Below are 18,519 nucleotides of genomic sequence, written 5' to 3'. Positions count from 1 at the left end.
CCAAGCAAATACTCCACCACCGTCACCACCATCAGCATGACAAACATTTCCTACGTTTGTTCGTTACATGACTTGTGCATAGGCTAAAGCGTGTCCAACATTCTATATGCAAAACTTACTAAGTTGTCTCTATGAGGTGTGTGTGTGTGTGTGTGTGTGTGTGTGTGTGTGTGTGTGAAAGAAGCCTTACAAAGACATTAAAAGGTCATTCCAGAATCTCACCGAGCTAGGCGTCTCTCAACATGAAACCATCGGTCGAAAACCTATCACCGTGCCCACCGAGCTACCCGGCACCTTCTCACAGGTGAGAATATTCACACGGAGAAACATGTGAATACATCCACCCTGTTATGTCCTTCCCACATTTTCTACGTGACGCACGCACTGACACACACCCTCACTCAGGCACACCGCCATGCCCCGCCTCCGTTGATGGCTGTACCCTCTTCTATCAACCGTGTGTTCGCCCCCAGCCGTTGCCTCTTCAGATATCCACCCCTATCGTCCAACGGCTGGCTCGCAGGCACTGGCCTATTAGCCACAATCGGATGATGGACAAAAAAAAAAAAAAAAAAAAAAGTTGCAGGCATATAAGGCGTTGTGTCACCTTCTCGGGACACTGTCAGGTGAGAGGTGCCGCGATGCACGAGAGGCAGACAGCTCGGACAGTGCTGCTGCTGCTGCTGCTGGGGGCCTGCACCCTCGCCAGCGCCCAGCTCAATCTGCTGGCCATAGAGTGTCCCTTTCCAGGTATGTGGTGTATGGCTGCCAAAAAGAGAGAGAGAGAGAGAGAGAGAGAGAGAGAGAGAGAGAGAGAGAGAGAGAGAGAGAGAGAGAGAGAGAGAGAGGAGTGGGGGAGGGGAAGGAGAATGATTGACAAATTTCTTATAGAAGAATAATTCACGGGATAACCGTTCACATCAAAAATCCCTACTTCACCGTCTCTAGCTGCAGGATGTGGAGTTTGAGATATTTCTTCAGTGAACAGTTTGTGATGAATCACACAACGCAAGGTAGTAGTAGTATCTCTCGGGGGTTGTGTCCCACCCCCTGGGGTGGCGATCTAGCACAGCCAAAGGTGAGTAAGTCAAGGGTGAAACCCAAGGCCTTCCGACCCGGGACACAAACTCGCAGCTCAAACAAAAAAAAATCATGGAGGAACAAAAAGCAAGCAGGACCTAACAAAGCCGCAATGAAGATAAACGAACCTTGGCCACGAACTTGCGCGCACCGCTATGGGAGCGCTGACAGGTGGTAGTGGTGGTGGTGGTAGGGATGCAGGAGGGAGAGGGACGAATGGTAATTGTGGGTAAAGGAAATGGAAAGTAATGAGTCACTCTATCATGCCCATCTGCTCATCACCCCGAGGGACTTTCCCTAAATCAGTGAAAATCTAAACGTCTTACAAGACTGCTATGGTACTTACTCAGCCAAGTAAGTCATCTTGCAGGCATTACAATGGACTAAGAATTTGTGAGGCACCTCTGCCTACGGGGGAAGCTGTGCAGTTAGCAAGCTCGACTGTCCCTTAACACATTCACTATGTAACGCATAATTGTGTCCTCAGCAATGGAGAAGCTATTCTATTAGGTTAGTGAGCATGTGTAATCGCGCTCATTACCCCCATTGATTAAGTGGATGTGAGGCAAGAAGAGTAAGGAGTAAGGCACGTTTGTTGGCCTACAGAGGGACAGGCCGTGCTGTCGGAGGCAGAATGCAACAAATACACGGCCTGCGAGTGGACTGACGGGCGCTGCCACTCGGTTGATAACGCGGTTGGTGGCTATGTGGTGGACGGCGAGCCTCAGGATACAGGGAGAGGATTCACGGTAAGGCTCTAACACCTTATTTGACTGCAAAGTTACTCCCTTATGTTTGAAAATACAATACTGATACACTGATTTTTCGTACTCGTTGACTATGGGCTTCATGCAGTAAAATATGAAGGGATAGTAGTAGTAGTAGTAGTAGTAATAGTAGTAGTAGATGTAGTAGAAGTAGTGGTGGTGCTGGTAGTAGTAGTAGTAGTAGTAGTAGTATAAATACGTAAGGAGTCTGCAAGAGGCCGTTAATAGCAAGTAGTAATGATAGTAGTCGCCACGGGCTCCCCCCCCCCCCCCCTCTGTCCACCCTCCCTGACTCCCTCGCCCCCCTGCAGGTCGCCCTTCGGAAGAGTGATCCCACTGTGACCATGTTCGGCCAAGACCTGAACGACCTGATCTTCGAGGTCATCTATCACGAGGACTATCACCTGCAGATCAAGGTGCGACTCTCTCTCTCTCTCTCTCTCTCTTTTTGGTATGGATGAATATGACGGTTACTGCTGTCACTGAACTGCTATTAAATGAAATCCCAAACACTAAGCTATTCATATAATTAATTAAGCTGAAGATGCAATATGCGGGCAGCTATTAGGCTAGCAATGCTGGAAAACTTTTTGGTATGGATGAATATGACGGTTACTGATGTTACTTAACTGCTATTAAAAGAAATCCCAAACACTAAGCTATTCATATAATTAACTAAGCTGAGGATGCAATATGTGTGGCTATATATAAGGCAAGCAATGATGGAACTTGTTTTGTATGGATGAATATGACGGGGAAAACTTTTACTTAACTGCTATTAAATGAAATCCCAAACACTAAGCTATTCATATAATTAACTAAGCTGAGGATGCAATATGCGGGCAGCTATTAGGCTAGCAATGATGGAAAACTTTTTGGTATGGATGAATATGACGGTTACTGATGTTACTTAACTGCTGATAAAAATTAGTAGGCTGCCCTCTCGTCAATAATCCCTCTGGTGTCAAGTGAGCTAACAGCCTAATGACTGCCCGCTCGTTGCACCATTCCCTTACCTCATCACATGGATATCCTAGTTATTTGTGATTCATTTAATAACAGTAACCGTCATGTTCAACTTATTTTATGAATGGTTTAAAATGACAACAGTAACCGTCATATTCAACTTATTTTATGAATGGTTTAAAATGGCAACAGTAACCGTCATGTTCAACTTATTTTATGAATGGTTTAAAATGGCAACAGTAACCGTCATATTCAACTTACTTTATGAATGGTTTAAAATGACAACAGTAACCGTCATGTTCAACCTATTTTATGAATGGTTTAAAATGGCAACAGTAACCGTCATGTTCAACCTATTTTATGAATGGTTTAAAATGGCAACAGTAACCGTCATGTTCAACCTATTTTATGAATGGTTTAAAATGACAACAGTAACCGTCATGTTCAACCTATTTTATGAATGGTTTAAAATGGCAACAGTAACCGTCATGTTCAACTTACTTTATGAATGGTTTAAAATGGCAACAGAAACCGTCATATCCAACTGTCTATTTATTTATTTATTTATTTATTTATTTATTTATTTATTTTTTAGCCTATTGATAGTTTGAAGTCTGACCTTAACTACCGACAACCTGTTACATATTCCAAAAGCGTTATTTAGGTCCAGTGTTCTTTGTTTTCCCTCCCCATGTGTTCATAGTCAACAGTAATGGAAATAATTACCTGCACCGAGTCCCAGGAACTTGCACGGAATATATTTGTGAGCCACACCCGCTCACACCCAGACACCACTCCGCCCCGCGCACAATTGAGTTTGAATCCAAATTGAATGCCCGCGGCCCGCCAGGTGGCGCTGGGGTGGCGCACCTTTACAAATCAAAATTATTTCATGAATATCTGTTAAAGTATGCGAGGTTATGATGTTAAATTACATTTTTTATTCCTTTTACACAATTAGACCCGTTACTCAGTGAATCAATTACATTACCGTCTGCAAGCCCCGACCAGTACCTACCATGATCACTTGACTGATGAACTCACTTTTTTACAGAAAGAAAATCTGCTCTCAGCAATAATAAATAAAGAAAAAATAATATATGAAGAAATATATATGTTTATGTACATGTTTATTTTTATTTAGAATGGACAATAGTGTTTAAAAAGTCATTTTGGCGTCAGAATGGAGTAGGAAGTTATAGTTATATCCATTCTCTCTCTCTCTCTCTCTCTCTCTCTCTCTCTCTCTCTCTCTCTCTCTCTCTCTCTCTCTGCAGATCTACAGTGCCACCGAGGCCCGCTACGAGGTGCCGGTGCCACTTTCTCTCCCCGAGACTGCCACCAACGACACGGGCTTCTTGGTGGGCGTGGCTGCCAACGGTGACCCCTTCCACTTCAACGTGACCAGGGCCTCCAACGGGAACTCGGTGTAGGTGGCGCTGCTGCTGGTAGTAGTAGTAGTAGTAGTAGTAGTAGTAGTAGTAGTAGTAGTAGTAAATATGTTTAGTAAGGTTTGTAATACTAAATAAAGATGGTTGTCGGCCACAGTCATTGGTGGGGTGGGGCCATTGAATTGCTTTGAGAAAGGATATGAGAAAAGATACCGCTCACAACGCAACTCTAATGGATGGAGGCCCGTAGTAGTAGTAGTAGTAGTGGTAGTGGTTGTGAGGATAATTGACGCTGTTCTGGATTGCTTTTTAATTCATCACTAAAAACATATATTAGTCTTGTATTTTTGTTTTTGTTTTTAATTCATCTTTATCCTCCACATCATCCACCTTATCCACAATCTCCACTTACCTAATCACACACTTACTTTCCTACTGACCCACCCATATACTTCACTTACCTAGCTTATTGCTCTTACTCACCCAAAAACTCCACTTACCCACTCATACACTCCACTTACACACCCCACACACTCTACTTACCTACCCACACACTCCACTTACCTACCCACACACTCCACTTACCTACCACTTAATCCACATAGGTTCCACTCAGCTGGGCCACTTACCTTCGAGGACCAGTTCATTCAAATTCACACCTGGTTGGCCTCTTCCTACCTGTATGGCTTCGGCGAGAGCACTCATATAAACTTCAGGCACACGTTCGAACCCCGCAGTACCTACGCCATATGGGCCCGGGACCAGGCTGTGACCACGGTGAGTGAAAAGGAGAAAGGGAAGAGCAGGAATGAAAGGCAAAGAAAACGTATAGCAGAGTTAAAGGGGGAACTATGGAGATTAAATAGGAAGAAAAATAAAAGTTAAATATAGGGGGATAAAAGAGTGATGAAAGAGGTACTGGAGAATGGAGATTAAGGGATAGAAAGAGGAAGAGGAGGAGGAGGAGGAGGACGAGCTGAAAGAGAATATAATGAAGAAATGAAATGCAGAGGGGGAAGAGGAAGATTGGTTGATGAAAGGGGGAGTTAAGGAGACGGAAACGATGATGACGATGAGGAGGAGGAGGAGGAATAGGAGCTGGCGGTCGTAACGGTGTAAAAACATTAGTATGGAAAGACTATATGGACGAGAGCAATGTTATATTTTTAATTTTGATATCTTTCTGATGCTTACTAAATACCTATCTATCTATTTCTCTATCTATTCATCCCAGGAGCCGACGAACGAGTATGGTCATCACCCTTACTATATGGTGATGGAGGACGATGAAGGGAACTCCCACTCCGTCCTCCTCTATAACTCCAACGCTATGGGTGAGGGAAGGAGCTATTTTTCTTCTTTTATTATTTTGCTCTTGTTATCCATCTATCTCTATCTCTCTTCATAATCTGTTCTCTCTCACAAATCCAACTCTATGGGTAAAGGAGAAAGCTTTTATTAGTGATCAAACTCCACGTCTCTCCATCCCTGTGTCTCTCTCTCTCTATCTATCTGTCTCTAAATCACTATCGTTATTTGCCCTTCCCCTCCGTTCCACACTGACTCCGTTCCCCTCTCTCTCACCTCCTGCCTATCTTCATCACTTCCTTCCTCATCCCTCCTTCCTCACTACCTAATTCCCTCTTCATTCACGCCCTTGCACCCCCACCCCACCCCCCCCACACACACACACTCTTTCCTCCACCTGCTGAATAATCCGTCTAAATATTCCTTCCTGACTCCCTTCCCTTCTCCATTACTGTTTCTTCCGTCTGCAGAATAATCAACCTATATAAATCCCTCCTTCCTTCCCTTTTCCTTTACCCCCTTCCCTCCTCTCTCACTCCGCCTCCTCCCCTGCAGAGTACTCCACCTTCCTCCTGGACGACGGGACCCCCACCCTCACCCTTCGCAGCATCGGAGGCATTCTGGACTTCCACTTCTTCCTGGGACCCACCCCCGAGGACACCACCGCGCAGTATGTCAGCGTGAGTCTATTTGTTTCTGTTTACATCGGAGGAAGCCTTCAGGAGAGTATCAAGGCAACCCGCTATCATATTCCTTACCCCTCTCCTACAAATCTTAATCCTGTGCTTCAATATTCATCTTACTCTTATCCCTCAAGTCTTCAGAAGGAGAGTATCTGGGCAACCCGCTATCATATTCCTTACCCCTTTCCTACAAATCTTAATCCTGTTCTCCATTATTCATCTTCCTCATATCCCTCAGCCATCCAATATCTCTCACTTTTGGTCGTGCACTCCAAGACACCACAGACTTAAGTGCCAATGCGTCGGAGATGAGCACAGAGGCCACGCGCAGCAATAGCATATGCCCCAAACTTTACCTCCCTTCAAGACAGTCGATCTTCTACTTCGATGTTGCAGATGATCGGCTACCCTGCCTTCCCGCCTTACTGGGCCCTCGGCTTCCACCTCTCCCGATGGGGCTACAACTCCTCCGACCAAGTGAGGGCCGTCAGGGAGAGAATGAAGGCCATGAACATTCCCCAGGTAAGCACAGGTGAAATTTCTCTCTCTCCTTCCTACATTTCCCAAAGAAGACAAGTGAAATTTTGCTCCCTTTCACCCTCCTACATTCCCCAAAGAAGACACATATAAAATTTCCCTCTCATTTTTTCCCTCCCACATTCCCCAGGTATACACAGGTGACACTTTCCTCTCCCTTTCTCACCCCCACCTTTCTCAACTAAGTACAGGTGCGTTTTCCCTCTCCCTCTCTTCTCTAAGGTAGCCACCGGTGAAAGTTATCTCTGTGTCCTTCGAATGTCACCTCCTCGCAATCTTAGGGCTGTATTTTAAGACACCATCGCTTCTCACATCAACTATTTCTAAAGGTCAAAGAGGGGATCAATCGGGTCTTCATGAGTGTTTTTTAAGGTTCATGGCACAGAGGAAGGGTTAAACTACCACCAGGGTCATAAAACTACCCCTGGAAAGGCCTATAGCTCCTACAAAAGCCATGTCAAATATGTGAACTTGGGCGACGAAATGTTTTAAAATACGACCCTTAAACCCTTGTCTCTGTGTATTCTTGTGTGAAAGGTCATATGTACGTATCCTCTATTAGTTTTGTGACCTTCATGTGCGTGTGTGTGCGTCCAGGATGTGCAGGTGATAGACAGCGACTACATGGAGCGCCAGAGGGACTTCACCTACGACCCCGTAAAATGGGGTGACCTTCCGGAGCTGATGGAGGAGCTTCACAACGACAACATCAAGGTCACCCTCATCGTGGTAAGTATTTTAGCGTTTTTCTGTCGAATGTTGAATAGTAGTTGTGGTGCAATGTGTTTTACAAATGCAGAACATGCATCCTCTTAGTCTGTTTATTTTCTTTTATCGTCAGCCTTTTCGTCCATCTCGAGTCCCTTGAAAATTAGAGCATGGCGGTATTTGTAAGATACTTTTTCATCTCCCCCCAAAGATGAGTGGCGATCAGCCGCCATGTCTGCTTATCTCGATAACTACTCACTTGTCTGTCTCCAACCTTATTATGAAGATGGGGATGATTTTCTTTTTTTTTTTACGGTTTCTTCTTTCCCTCACCCCCTCAAATAAATATATAACGTTCGTAAGTAATGAAAACAGCATGAAATACCTTATAACAGTTTTTTACTCGAAAAATGACCTAACCGACTCCGCCACAAACAGGACCCGGCATTAGTCATCGACTTCGACAACTACGAACCCGCGAGCCGAGGCAGGGACGCGGACGTCTTCGTCAAGTGGTCTGACCCCAGCCTGGTGCCGGCCGACCAGGAGCCAGGTTGCAACGACTACATGATCGGCTACGTCTGGCCCGACACAAAGACCATCTTCCCCGACTTCTTCAAGCCCGAGACTCAGGACTGGTGGGTCGACGAGATCAAGCTGTTCCATGAAGTGAGTCATGAAGAAAGGCCTTCCACAGCTGAGGCCTCCGTGTTTAAGTCTTCTTTCTTGCAAAATATCGAACTTTTAAAGCCATGTAAATCTGCACACGTTTGTTACCGCAGAAATCCTTCTCTTAAAGCTCCACCGCTTGATTTCATTTCAGTTAAATAATGGTAATAATAAGGATTATACTACTACTGCTAGTAAGAGTAATAATGATCATAATTATAACAATGATAATAATAATAATAATAATAATAATAATAATAATAATAATAATAATAATAATAATAATAATAATAATAATAATAATAATAATAATAATAAGACCCACAAAAATAATAGCACAGCACCAACAGTAACGACAACAAAAACAAAACAAAACTAACAAAATAAATGAACCAATAAATAAATAAATAAATAAACAACAACAAGGACAAAAACAGTAACAGCTCTATAGGGCCCAAGCATCCGAGAGACTCAGGCCCGACACCTACACCTCCCCCCCCCTTCCCACACAGACGATCGAGTTCGACGCTCTCTGGATCGACATGAACGAACCCGCCAACTTCGGCACCGACCTGGAGAAGCCGTGGAACTGGCCTGCTGATCTGCCGCCGTGGAGCCTCAAGTGTGGCGACGACCAGTACAACGACCCGGTCTACCCCACCAGGACGGTCCTCTCGGGCGTGAACCAGAACAAAAGAATAACGTGAGTGCGGCTGCCACGTGCCCAAATACCCGGAGTTGGCATGAGAAGAATAAACATATGAATGATTAAGATAACAACAACAACAACAGCAAACAACAACAAATAAAAATAACAATAAAAGCACCATCACTACCGACAACCTAACACTCCCCTCCCTCCCCATTTTCCCCAGGGACCACACTCTCTGCATGACCGCCAGCCACACAGACGGCAACAACACTTGGCTCCACTACAACGTGCACTCCCTCTACGGCTGGTCCGAGACGGTGCCCACGTACAGGTGAGAGGGACAGGTAGACAGACAGACAGAGAGAGAGAGAGAGAGAGAGAATATTTTTCAATCATTTTCTCGGTTTTTGAAGGACTGTATCGTAGAGAGAACTATTGAATGAATCGCCTTTTCTTCGTTCTTGAAACCACAATATCTTTGGGAGAACATTTTAATCCCTTTCTCCATTCCTGAAAGTGCTGGATCTCTGGAAAACCTTATCAATCCCCTTCTCTCCATTCCTGAAAGTCCTGGATCTCTGGAAAACCTTAATACCCTCTTCTCCGTTCTTGATAGCTTTACGCCTTTGGTCCCTTAACTGTTGCAGGAGTTTGGTGGAGCTCTTCCCTGGCAGACGTCCTCTCGTCCTGTCCCGCTCCACCTTCGTCGGCTCAGGCCAGTACGCCGTCCACTGGCTGGGAGACAACGCAGCCGAGTGGGAGCATATGAAGATGTCCATTGTGGGTATGTGTTCTGAAATTGACCTCTCTTATTCCGAAATTGACCTCTCTTATTGGACACTCCTTTGACCTCTATTCAGGAGCAGTAAGTAGCGGGCTTTCTTTATATTTTTCTTTACGCCCTTGAACTGTCTCCTTAGCTATAAAAAAGAAAATTGTGTAGCGTGTTATCTTGCTCCGTCCACCCAGTAACCAACGTGCCCGACTCATGGTAACTCCTCTTTCTTCCGTTTCTTCTCGTTATTGTTCTTTTTGTTCCTGTTTTTGTTCTTGTTCTTCATCTGCTTCCTCCTTTTCTTGCACCATTTTTTTCTTATCCTTTCCTCTGCTTTGTCTTATATTTCACTTTGCCTCTTCTACTTTCTCTCCCTTCCTTGTTTTGTTTTTATATCATGCAGTAAAGAGTTTTGTTTTTCGTTGTGTATCTTTTTGTTATCATTTCTATACTTTAAGTTTCAATGTTTTTTCCGTCCCACTTCGCTGCATCATGTTATATCGTGTATGTGGGAAGGACGTGAAGAGATCATTGTGACGTAATAAGGCTTCTTGCTGGGCCCCCTCCCTACCCGTCTCTCTCTCTCTCTCTCTCTCTCTCTCTCTCTCTCTCTCTCTCTCTCTCTCTCTCTTTCTTTCTGTGTGTGTGTGTGTGTGTGTGTGTGTGTGTGTGTGTAATCATGGAGTGCACTAGACAGACTGAAACTGAAAGCGTTGAGAAAACCTTTGGACAGCACAGAACTACAAATGGCTGATTATTAGGATTAGGATTAGTAAGAGTATTAGTATGAGCATGAGTTTGAGTAGGAGGAGGAGAAGGAGGAGGAGGATGTGCATACCCACTTTCTATGTCCTTCAGTGCAAGTGTTGTTCTTCCACAGGACTGTTCGACTTCAACATGTTCGGCATGCCGATGGTCGGCGCCGACATTTGCGGGTTCTCGGGGGAGCCCGACATGGAGATGTGCGCCAGGTGGATGCAGCTCGGCGCCTTCTACCCCTTCAGGTGAGGCGGTGGCGACAGAACGGAGGGAACACCAAAGACGAACCTGGGGACGAAACGAAGGGCATCTTTTGGAACGTATAATGTTAGGCGGCAGCAACGAAAGGGAAAGGCAAAGCTGCGAACGAAACGAGAGATATTTGGGGGAACGTACACTGAATCCTAGGCTGCGGGAACGGAAGAGGAAACAAAAGACAAAGCTGGGAACGGAACGAAAGACTTTGAGAGGGGGGGAACGCTTGATGCTTTATATTGATAGTTAAAGAGGGCTTCTGCACCATGAACGTAAAGTCAAAACACTCATTAGAACCCGACTAATCACCATTGTAGCCTTTGTAGCGCCAGAGTATACGAAGCCTGAGTTTCCTCTCTCCTGACAGTCGTAACCACAACGCCCACGATGCTGCCGACCAGGACCCAACCGTGTGGCCCGAGGTGGCGGAGATCTCCCGCTACATCCTGAACGTGCGATACAAATACCTGCCCTACCTCTACTTCTACCTCCACCGGGTAGGTACTCCTTCTCCTCCCTCCTCTCCTTATCTCGTAGAAGTGAGTCCTACCTCTACTTCTACCTCCACCGGGTAGGTACTCCTCTTCCCTCCTCTCCTTATCTCGTAGAAGTGAGTCCTAACTCTACTTCTACCTCCACCGGGTAGGTACTCCTCCTCCCTTCTCTCCTTATCTCATAGAAGTCCGTCCTACCTCTACTTCTACTTCCTCTCGTCTCTCCTGGTCTCGTAGAAGTCACTTGACACTCAAAAGTCATACATGTGGACAGCGTTGCCATTTTTCATTCTGGTATCTATTTTGGCTGTCCGTTCTTTCGCCTTCCGGTCTCTACTTCTACTTCCTCTCGTCTCTCCTGCTCGTAGAAGTCACTTGACACTCAAAACTCATACATGTGGACAGCGTTGCCATTTTTCATCCAGTTATCTATTTTGGCTGTCCGTTCTTTCGCCTTCCGGTCTCTCATTGCACTTTTCCACTCGCTCACTCAGGCCAGCATGCACGGAGGGACGGTGGTCAGGCCGCTACTCTACATCTTCCCCGACGATCTCACCGCAAGGGACGTGGACGACCAGTTCCTTTGGGGCGACGGGTTGATGGTGGCGCCAGTCATCACCCAAGGCGCCGTGAGCAGGGACGTGTACTTCCCTCAGGTAAGTCACACATGGACAAGGACAGGTAAAGAGGGACCATCAAAACACCTCTCCTTCAGGAATTGACCCTCCTCTCTGACCACTAAGGAAAACGAGAGAAGGGAAAGGTAGAGAAACAAAAAGAAAACGGAAAAAGAGATCAATCCACGGAAGAAGAATTGCAGGACACGTAACCAAAAGAGATAAAAGAGGAGAGAAAAAGGGAGAAAAGGAAAGAAAAGATAGGAAAATGGAAGAAGGGGAAGGTAGAAAATCAAACAGGAAACGAAATAGGAGATCGATCCACGGAAGAAAAATTGCAGGACGAAACCAAGAGAAATAAGAAGAGAGAAAAGGTGAGAAAAGGAATGGAAAAGATAGGAAAATGAAAGAAGGGGAAGGTAGAAACTCAAGCAGAAAACGAAATAGGAGATCGATCCACGGGAGAAATATTGCAGGAGGGAAGATGGACGCATGCTTGGATGGCAAAAAAGACAGACAGGTTAGCAGGTCTTGGAGTACTGGGCCACCACCTTCGTGAATTAATAATAACCTTTCTACATCTTCATCCTCGTAAAGTTTCCCAGAATCGTCATTATTTGTGGATTTATGATGATCCGTGTGAGATTTTGCCTGTGGTCTGCTCTTAAATACCGCGAACTGAGGATTATTTTTTTCTTACATCGGTTTTCTTTCACCTTTCTTGCAGGGCGTCTGGTACAATTTGATCGAGGGGAGTCTAGCCGCCACAGGCCCCACTACCCTCACCGTGGATGCTCCCCTTGAGGTCATCCCATTGTACGTGCGTGGGGGCGTGATCCTCCCCTTCCAAGAGCCCTCCATCACCACAACGGATAGGTAGGAGCTGTACTTGTCTTGATGTGTTTTTTTTTTTTTTTTTACCATCTTACTCCTTCTCCCGTTTATTCCTGCTCTTGTCGTTCTGTTATCGTCACTTTCTTGGTTATGTTCTTTCTTTCTTTCTTGATTAATTTCCTCATTAGCTGGATTCCTTCCTTTTTTTCCTTTTCCTAAACTATTCTTTGCTTAGTTTCTTTATTGTTGTTTTTTACTTCTTTCTTCCTTTCTTTTTATCTTTTTCCATGCACCTATATTTTTTTCTACAGTAGAGAATCAAAGAAACAATATACGTTGCCCCCTTCAGAAAACATACAGGCTGAAAACATTACTACAATTCAATGCCATAGGTAGCTACTTCAATAGCCTACTCCACGTTATTCAATGTACTTCATCTATACCCCTGTCAATTATTATCGGCATGGGTGTAAGTGTGACCGCCGCGTCCCATAAACCTCAATGGGTATCACTATAAAAAAAATCCACCCGCGCTCCCATAGACTAGGGCAAAGAAAGTACCCCATCATCACTTATTCTTCTCGTTTACCCCGTGACTCCCTTCCTCCACAGTATCCTGAATCCGTATGGCATGACGGTGGCGCTGGATGAAACGGGTTATGCCTTCGGCCGGCTCTTCTGGGACGGCGGTGACAGCAATGTGATGGAGACGAGCTACATGTGCGTGATGGAATTCCTCGACGTAAGTGGCAAAGGCGTCTTGTCTTGTTTTGCTTCCCCTGCTTGTGATGGTTTGGAATGAGTCCGTTTTCCTTTACTTATATTCCCTCAAACTCGGTAATGTTCTTTTTTTTCTATTCCTTTTTCTTTATTTTATTTTATTTTATTTATTTATTTTTTTTTTATTATTATTTTTTTTTCTTCGCCTACATCGTGATTCTTGTTTTCCTTCCCTGGTTTTAATTCCCTTTAGAAGGCTACTGGAATGAGAGCGTTTTCCTTTACTTTCGTTTTTTATTTCATTTCTTCTACTCCCTCGACCCTATAGTCAGGCTTTTTTGGGTTAACCTAGATCGGGATTCTTGTTTTCCTTCCCTGGTTTTGATTTCTATAGATTCATGACATGTCGCTGCTTGATTCCCAGAACACACTCACAACGTCAATCATGCACGGCGAAGAATCTGTCGTGGGACTCAACTTCGAGACTATCAGCATCTACGGCGCCTCCGAGAACCCGACGGCCATCACAGTGAACAACGCCACGCTCCCGGACACCGACTGGAACTTCGATGCAGCGGTGGAGGTCCTCACCTTCAACCTCAGCGCGCCACTCAGCGAACCACTCACCGTCGTGATCTCCTAGGCACCAGTCGAGGTCTCGGGTGACTTGCAAGCGCGCCTCCCGAGTTTACGCTGTCACACACACACACACACACACACACAGATTTGAGGAAGACGCCCTTACAGTACGTCAGAGGACAGAGAAGAGAACGAGGAGCAGTTTCTTATACCTTTGCACGACACACGCAACTCTAAGAGAAAACATCTGAGCTGCTTCTGTTTCCGAACTTGAAAATAAACTGCATGCGAGGAAATAAAGATCTCGAAGACTCCCCAATGCTTATTTTTATACCCTCGTCATCCCCACACGACATAATAAAACTCTGAACTTGTGCCATAAGTTTATTTGCCTTAACTTTGTATACTACTCGAAATGAAGTCGTGAAGAAGAGGTAATCATGCTTTTATCTTTCCTCTCATCTTCGAGAATATCTAATAAATGGATTTTGTTAATTAAAAGTATATACTGTTAAGATTAAATGAAACTTGCATGATTTTGTGTAGAGGTTGATATGAAGTTTAATTCAAGGATGAGCTGTGGGCATATCAATTAAATGTAAATATCGTCACCCTCATAAAATAATCGCCTAAGTCATTTTTCTGCGATTTCCAGATTTTTGTCTACATCAATTTTTCAACATGTGACGCCCATTTTTGTATAGTTGCCTTCGTCATTCAGGGTTCGAGTGTTTTAGAATTGGTCTTTTAATTTCTGCCTAAATCTTAAGCCAAATGCGATAATGACAGTTCTTTTCTGACTTCCAGTAAAGTAGACAATAATGACTTACGCTTTTGTTCACGAGGGTGACGATATGAATTTCAAGGACACCGATATAAGCATGTTGTGGGCGAGCTGGCGATGTAGTTAGAGTGTGGTGTACGCTGTCAGCCAATAGATGGCGTTGAACACGAAGAACACCAACGCTACAAAGATGCGTCCAAACTTCTCCATCCTCTTCATTGTCAGACGAATTCTCAATCTCCCTCCTATCCCTTTGGCAGTTGGCGAGCCCTTCAACTTCTCTTCTTTCGACGCCCAGCCTAAGTGGACACCGTTGTAGGGAAACCCGCTGACCCGGTGAGTAGTCCGAGCGTGTCCTACCTCCTTCGTGGTATGAGACGGAAATGCTTTTTTCTCCGTCGTTCCTCCAAAGCCAGAGACCAGCGTGACAGGCCCCCCCAGTGCCTCCCGAGACTCGGCGAACTGAAGGAGGTCGATGATGACGTGGAAAACGATGATGATGAAAGTCGAGAAGATGCAGAAGACGAGCCACACGTCGACAAGCTTGAAGTTGGATGATTTAGGAAGAGACGCAGCGACCTGTACAAAAAGAGATAAACTTTGGAACATATGAAAGTTTACTATCCTCAGTATCACGCATGCGTTTTACATACTGGTATACACAATAATGAAGCAAATAAAGCATAATTTGCACGAACCCTAATAGTTCCAGCAAGAAATAGCGTATCATGTGATCTTTCAAAGTTTACACACCTGGTTGGAGATGGTGGCCAGGACGAGCAGCGAGGTGAGGGCCGTCATCACCCTCACCTCGAAGTTGTTGGTGAGGAAGAAGAGCGTCAGGTAACCCACGATGGCCATGATGAGCGACGGCAGGTAGATGTTGATGACTGCGTACCCGAAGCGGCGGGAGAGCGGCACGCGCACCTGGACGGGATTGAAGGCAGGGTTACCAAATTATCGTACTCATCGCATCTCATTTTCGTAGTTGCTGCCCGATAACTATAACAACAAAGAACGAAAAACATCAATATTCAACAGTTTTAGCACTAACTTTGATTTTCTCACGTTATTGTGTAGGTACGAGAGTTTGAGGCATAAAAATGATAGATACGATATGTGGTTAATACGATAATTTGGCAACGTAGGATGGAAGGCAGGGTTATCAAATTATCGTATTCAGCCACTCAGCACATCGTATTTTCCGGCTCTAAGTCACAGCTATCGCAAACAAACGCCAATAAGTAATGCTTTTAACGAGAACCTTAACTGGAATTTCGTTATTTGTGTGGGTATAGGAAAGTTTTGGGCCCTGGAACTGATAAATGCGATGTTTTGAGTACGATAATTTGGCAACCCTCATGGAAGGATTAAGAGTTTTACAAGGAAAAATGTTAAAGATTATGGAAAGAGAGAGAGAGAGAGACTGTAGATTCTAGCGAGGAACCTTAAGTAGCCCTTTCTCCTCGTCGCTGGAGTCGCTAACGATGGTGACGTCGCCCACCGAGTATTCCAGTAGTAGGTAACTCCCTTCGTAGCTCACCCAGCTGGCCACCGCGTCCCACCTGGCGGCAGAGTGAAAGAAAAACACGGCTAAGAAAAGACGCCACTGAGTTAACCCGGTAGCAGCGACGGGCCAAATTTGTGGCTTTACCGTGTACCAGCGACGGGCCACATTCTTGCCATGATGTAAACCCCCCAAAATAGATGATGCATAAACTGATCACAAATGCGTTGATATATATTATTATGAAATGGTTTGCGTGAGTGATGATTTTTTCTCTTTTTTCTCGCTTAGAGGGACCATTAAGAAACATGATCCCTACAGCTACCAGGTTAACGGCTCTCCTAAGTATGGTGAGCTTTATATCTCTATACGACAAGGGAAGGAGACAACGGGAAATCATTATACGCTTGCTAAAAGGAGGAGGAGGAGAAAGAGAAAGAAGAGGAGGAAGAGGAAAAGGAAGAGGAAGAAGCAAAAGAGAGAGAGAAAGAGAAAGAGAAAGAGGAAGAGGAGGAGGAGCAGGAGGAGGAGGATTTTAGTCATCCGCATCACACCAACGAGTACTCACGTCAGGAAAAAGAATACTCTGGATGCGTGGGATGAAATACAATGATAAAGTTCTATTAACACAAAGAATGGTTATCACTCTTTATATTGCCTGCAGTTATACACCTTATAGCTAAAATTTATAGCTTTTTATTCTTTCTCTTGAATAAATACTAGAAGGACTGGTGAGCATAGTCTGGCAAACATAACATATCCAAGGTGCAGCACAAGCATTTCTTTGTACTCTAGCTCTCCAGCACCCATAAAGGGGCTATTACACTGGGCAAATTTTCCGTGGATCTTCAGTCAAACCACGATTTTCGCTAGCCTGGTTCTCATTTGTTTCTTGTTATTGCTGCTGATGATGATGGTGAGTAATACCGTCGTCCTTTGGTGAAATCTACCGTAGCTTTGGAAGATCGTGGACACGTCAGAAAACCATGGAAATATGAGAACCACGCCAGCGGAAATCGTGGTTTGACTGAAGATCCACGGAAAGTTTGCCCAGTGTAATAGCCCCTTCATTGCAGCTCTCTGGGAACTACGTATACAGCGAAGTCCATGAGCGACTCAGTGTTTGACCACCGAGCATGTGAAGGGCGGACAAGAGTGAGTATATATAAGCACCGGATATTGTCTCGAGCGGCGGAGGTGAGCTGGAGGAGCAGGGAACAGGTCTGGTGGTCGAAGGGGTAGCGGGTCAGGTCGAAGTCGCAGATGAAGGAGACGAGGTACTTGCGGTAGCTGACGACAGGGTTGCCCCAGCCCGGGAACAGCAACACTGGGGGAGGAGACCCACGGGTTAGGTGACCTGTGGCAGCACGTCTTGGCTAAGTTGGCTTCCATAAGTATAGGCTAAGTAAGGCGAAGTACCTGGCGCTTTACCTCGTATGTTTTTTTAATAAACTTCGCTTTTGGTATCAAGTTACTGTTTTGTTTTCTTTTGGCGTTATTCATAGGAGCATCATGATGTGTGTGTGTGTGTGTGTGTGTGTGTGTGTGTGTGTGTGTGTGTGTGTGTGTGTGTGTGTGTGTGTGTGTATTCATGTGGCTGCCCTAATAAAACACACCTTCCTCTGCAAGGGCCGGGTCGTTGCCTATGTCCCTGGTGTATCTCAGGACGTTGGAGCGCGTGTGTTCGTCGGTGACCGTGACCTTGTTGTCCACGGAATTGACGAAGGTCACACCAGGGTACCACAGCACGGTCTGGTTCCTGTCCACCTGGTTCAGTCTGTCGAGAGGGTTTTGTATTGCCTTGTGAATGCTTCTGTTCATCAGTCACCTTTACTTACGGTAGTTTTAGTAAGTTTATGAACACATAGAAAGTACACTACACGTTACACAAGACATGGCAATTTGATCCAACACAAAAGGAAGTATAAGCTGCGAGAGGAAGTGGGTGGGAACTAGAAGAGGTCATTATATGAAGTAATACATTTATAGTCCGCACAATCAGCACAAGTGTTTATTAATAAATGAGTCGCATATCACGGCGGACACTTTAAACAAAATTCGCCCGCGTCACTGACGAGCTGGGGGCGTCCACCAGACCCCACAAGAGAGTCTTTTGGTGCTATGAGGAACAAATAAAGAAAAAATATCACTCCTGGATGGATTATCGCAGCTCCGGGTTAACTGATAGAGGCCCCTTAATTTTGGATCACCTTTCGGCCACACAGATCAAGTCGTAAGTGTTGTGGGTGTTGAGTCTCACCCCAGGTCGGCGTGCAGGTTTATGTAGGTGGCGCGGGTTTCCATCCAGGAGAGCGAGAGGTTGAAGCCCACCTTGAGCAGCATGTTGGGAGTGTCTACCTGGAAGTTCTCAATCGTCACTTTCGCCGTTATTATTAGTGGCCCAGGATCTTCATTCCCCGGACGTGGAGCCACC

General features: G+C 45.2%; 1 protein-coding gene across 1 annotated transcript; it reads left to right on the top strand.

Moving 5' to 3' along the window:
- Positions 1 to 412: 412 nt before the first annotated feature.
- LOC126984231 (sucrase-isomaltase, intestinal-like) lies at positions 413 to 14,108 on the top strand. The gene is made up of 19 exons (XM_050837786.1): positions 413 to 750; positions 1,687 to 1,829; positions 2,159 to 2,263; positions 4,091 to 4,242; positions 4,810 to 4,981; positions 5,439 to 5,538; positions 6,068 to 6,192; positions 6,592 to 6,717; positions 7,330 to 7,461; positions 7,879 to 8,109; positions 8,622 to 8,812; positions 8,985 to 9,092; positions 9,409 to 9,545; positions 10,417 to 10,540; positions 10,918 to 11,047; positions 11,539 to 11,700; positions 12,389 to 12,537; positions 13,108 to 13,237; positions 13,640 to 14,108. Exons 1-19 carry the CDS (start codon positions 549 to 551, stop codon positions 13,856 to 13,858), a joined length of 2,838 nt encoding a protein of 945 aa, XP_050693743.1. The 5' UTR covers positions 413 to 548; the 3' UTR covers positions 13,859 to 14,108.
- Positions 14,109 to 18,519: the final 4,411 nt, after the last annotated feature.

Source organism: Eriocheir sinensis, chromosome 56 (assembly GCF_024679095.1).
Source record: "Eriocheir sinensis breed Jianghai 21 chromosome 56, ASM2467909v1, whole genome shotgun sequence".
NCBI lineage: Eukaryota > Metazoa > Arthropoda > Malacostraca > Decapoda > Varunidae > Eriocheir > Eriocheir sinensis.
Note: the sequence above shows the minus strand (reverse complement) of the source record. Positions and strands in the feature narration are given on the sequence as shown.

Bases quoted from the DNA above. Each gene is read 5' to 3' on its own strand.
- LOC126984231 (XM_050837786.1), top strand. From the start codon at position 549: ATGATGGACAAAAAAAAAAAAAAAAAAAAAAGTTGCAGGCATATAAGG. The intron at 4,243-4,809 runs GTAGGTGGCGCT...TAATCCACATAG, and splicing joins GCCTCCAACGGGAACTCGGT to GTTCCACTCAGCTGGGCCAC. The intron at 11,701-12,388 runs GTAAGTCACACA...CCTTTCTTGCAG, and splicing joins GGGACGTGTACTTCCCTCAG to GGCGTCTGGTACAATTTGAT.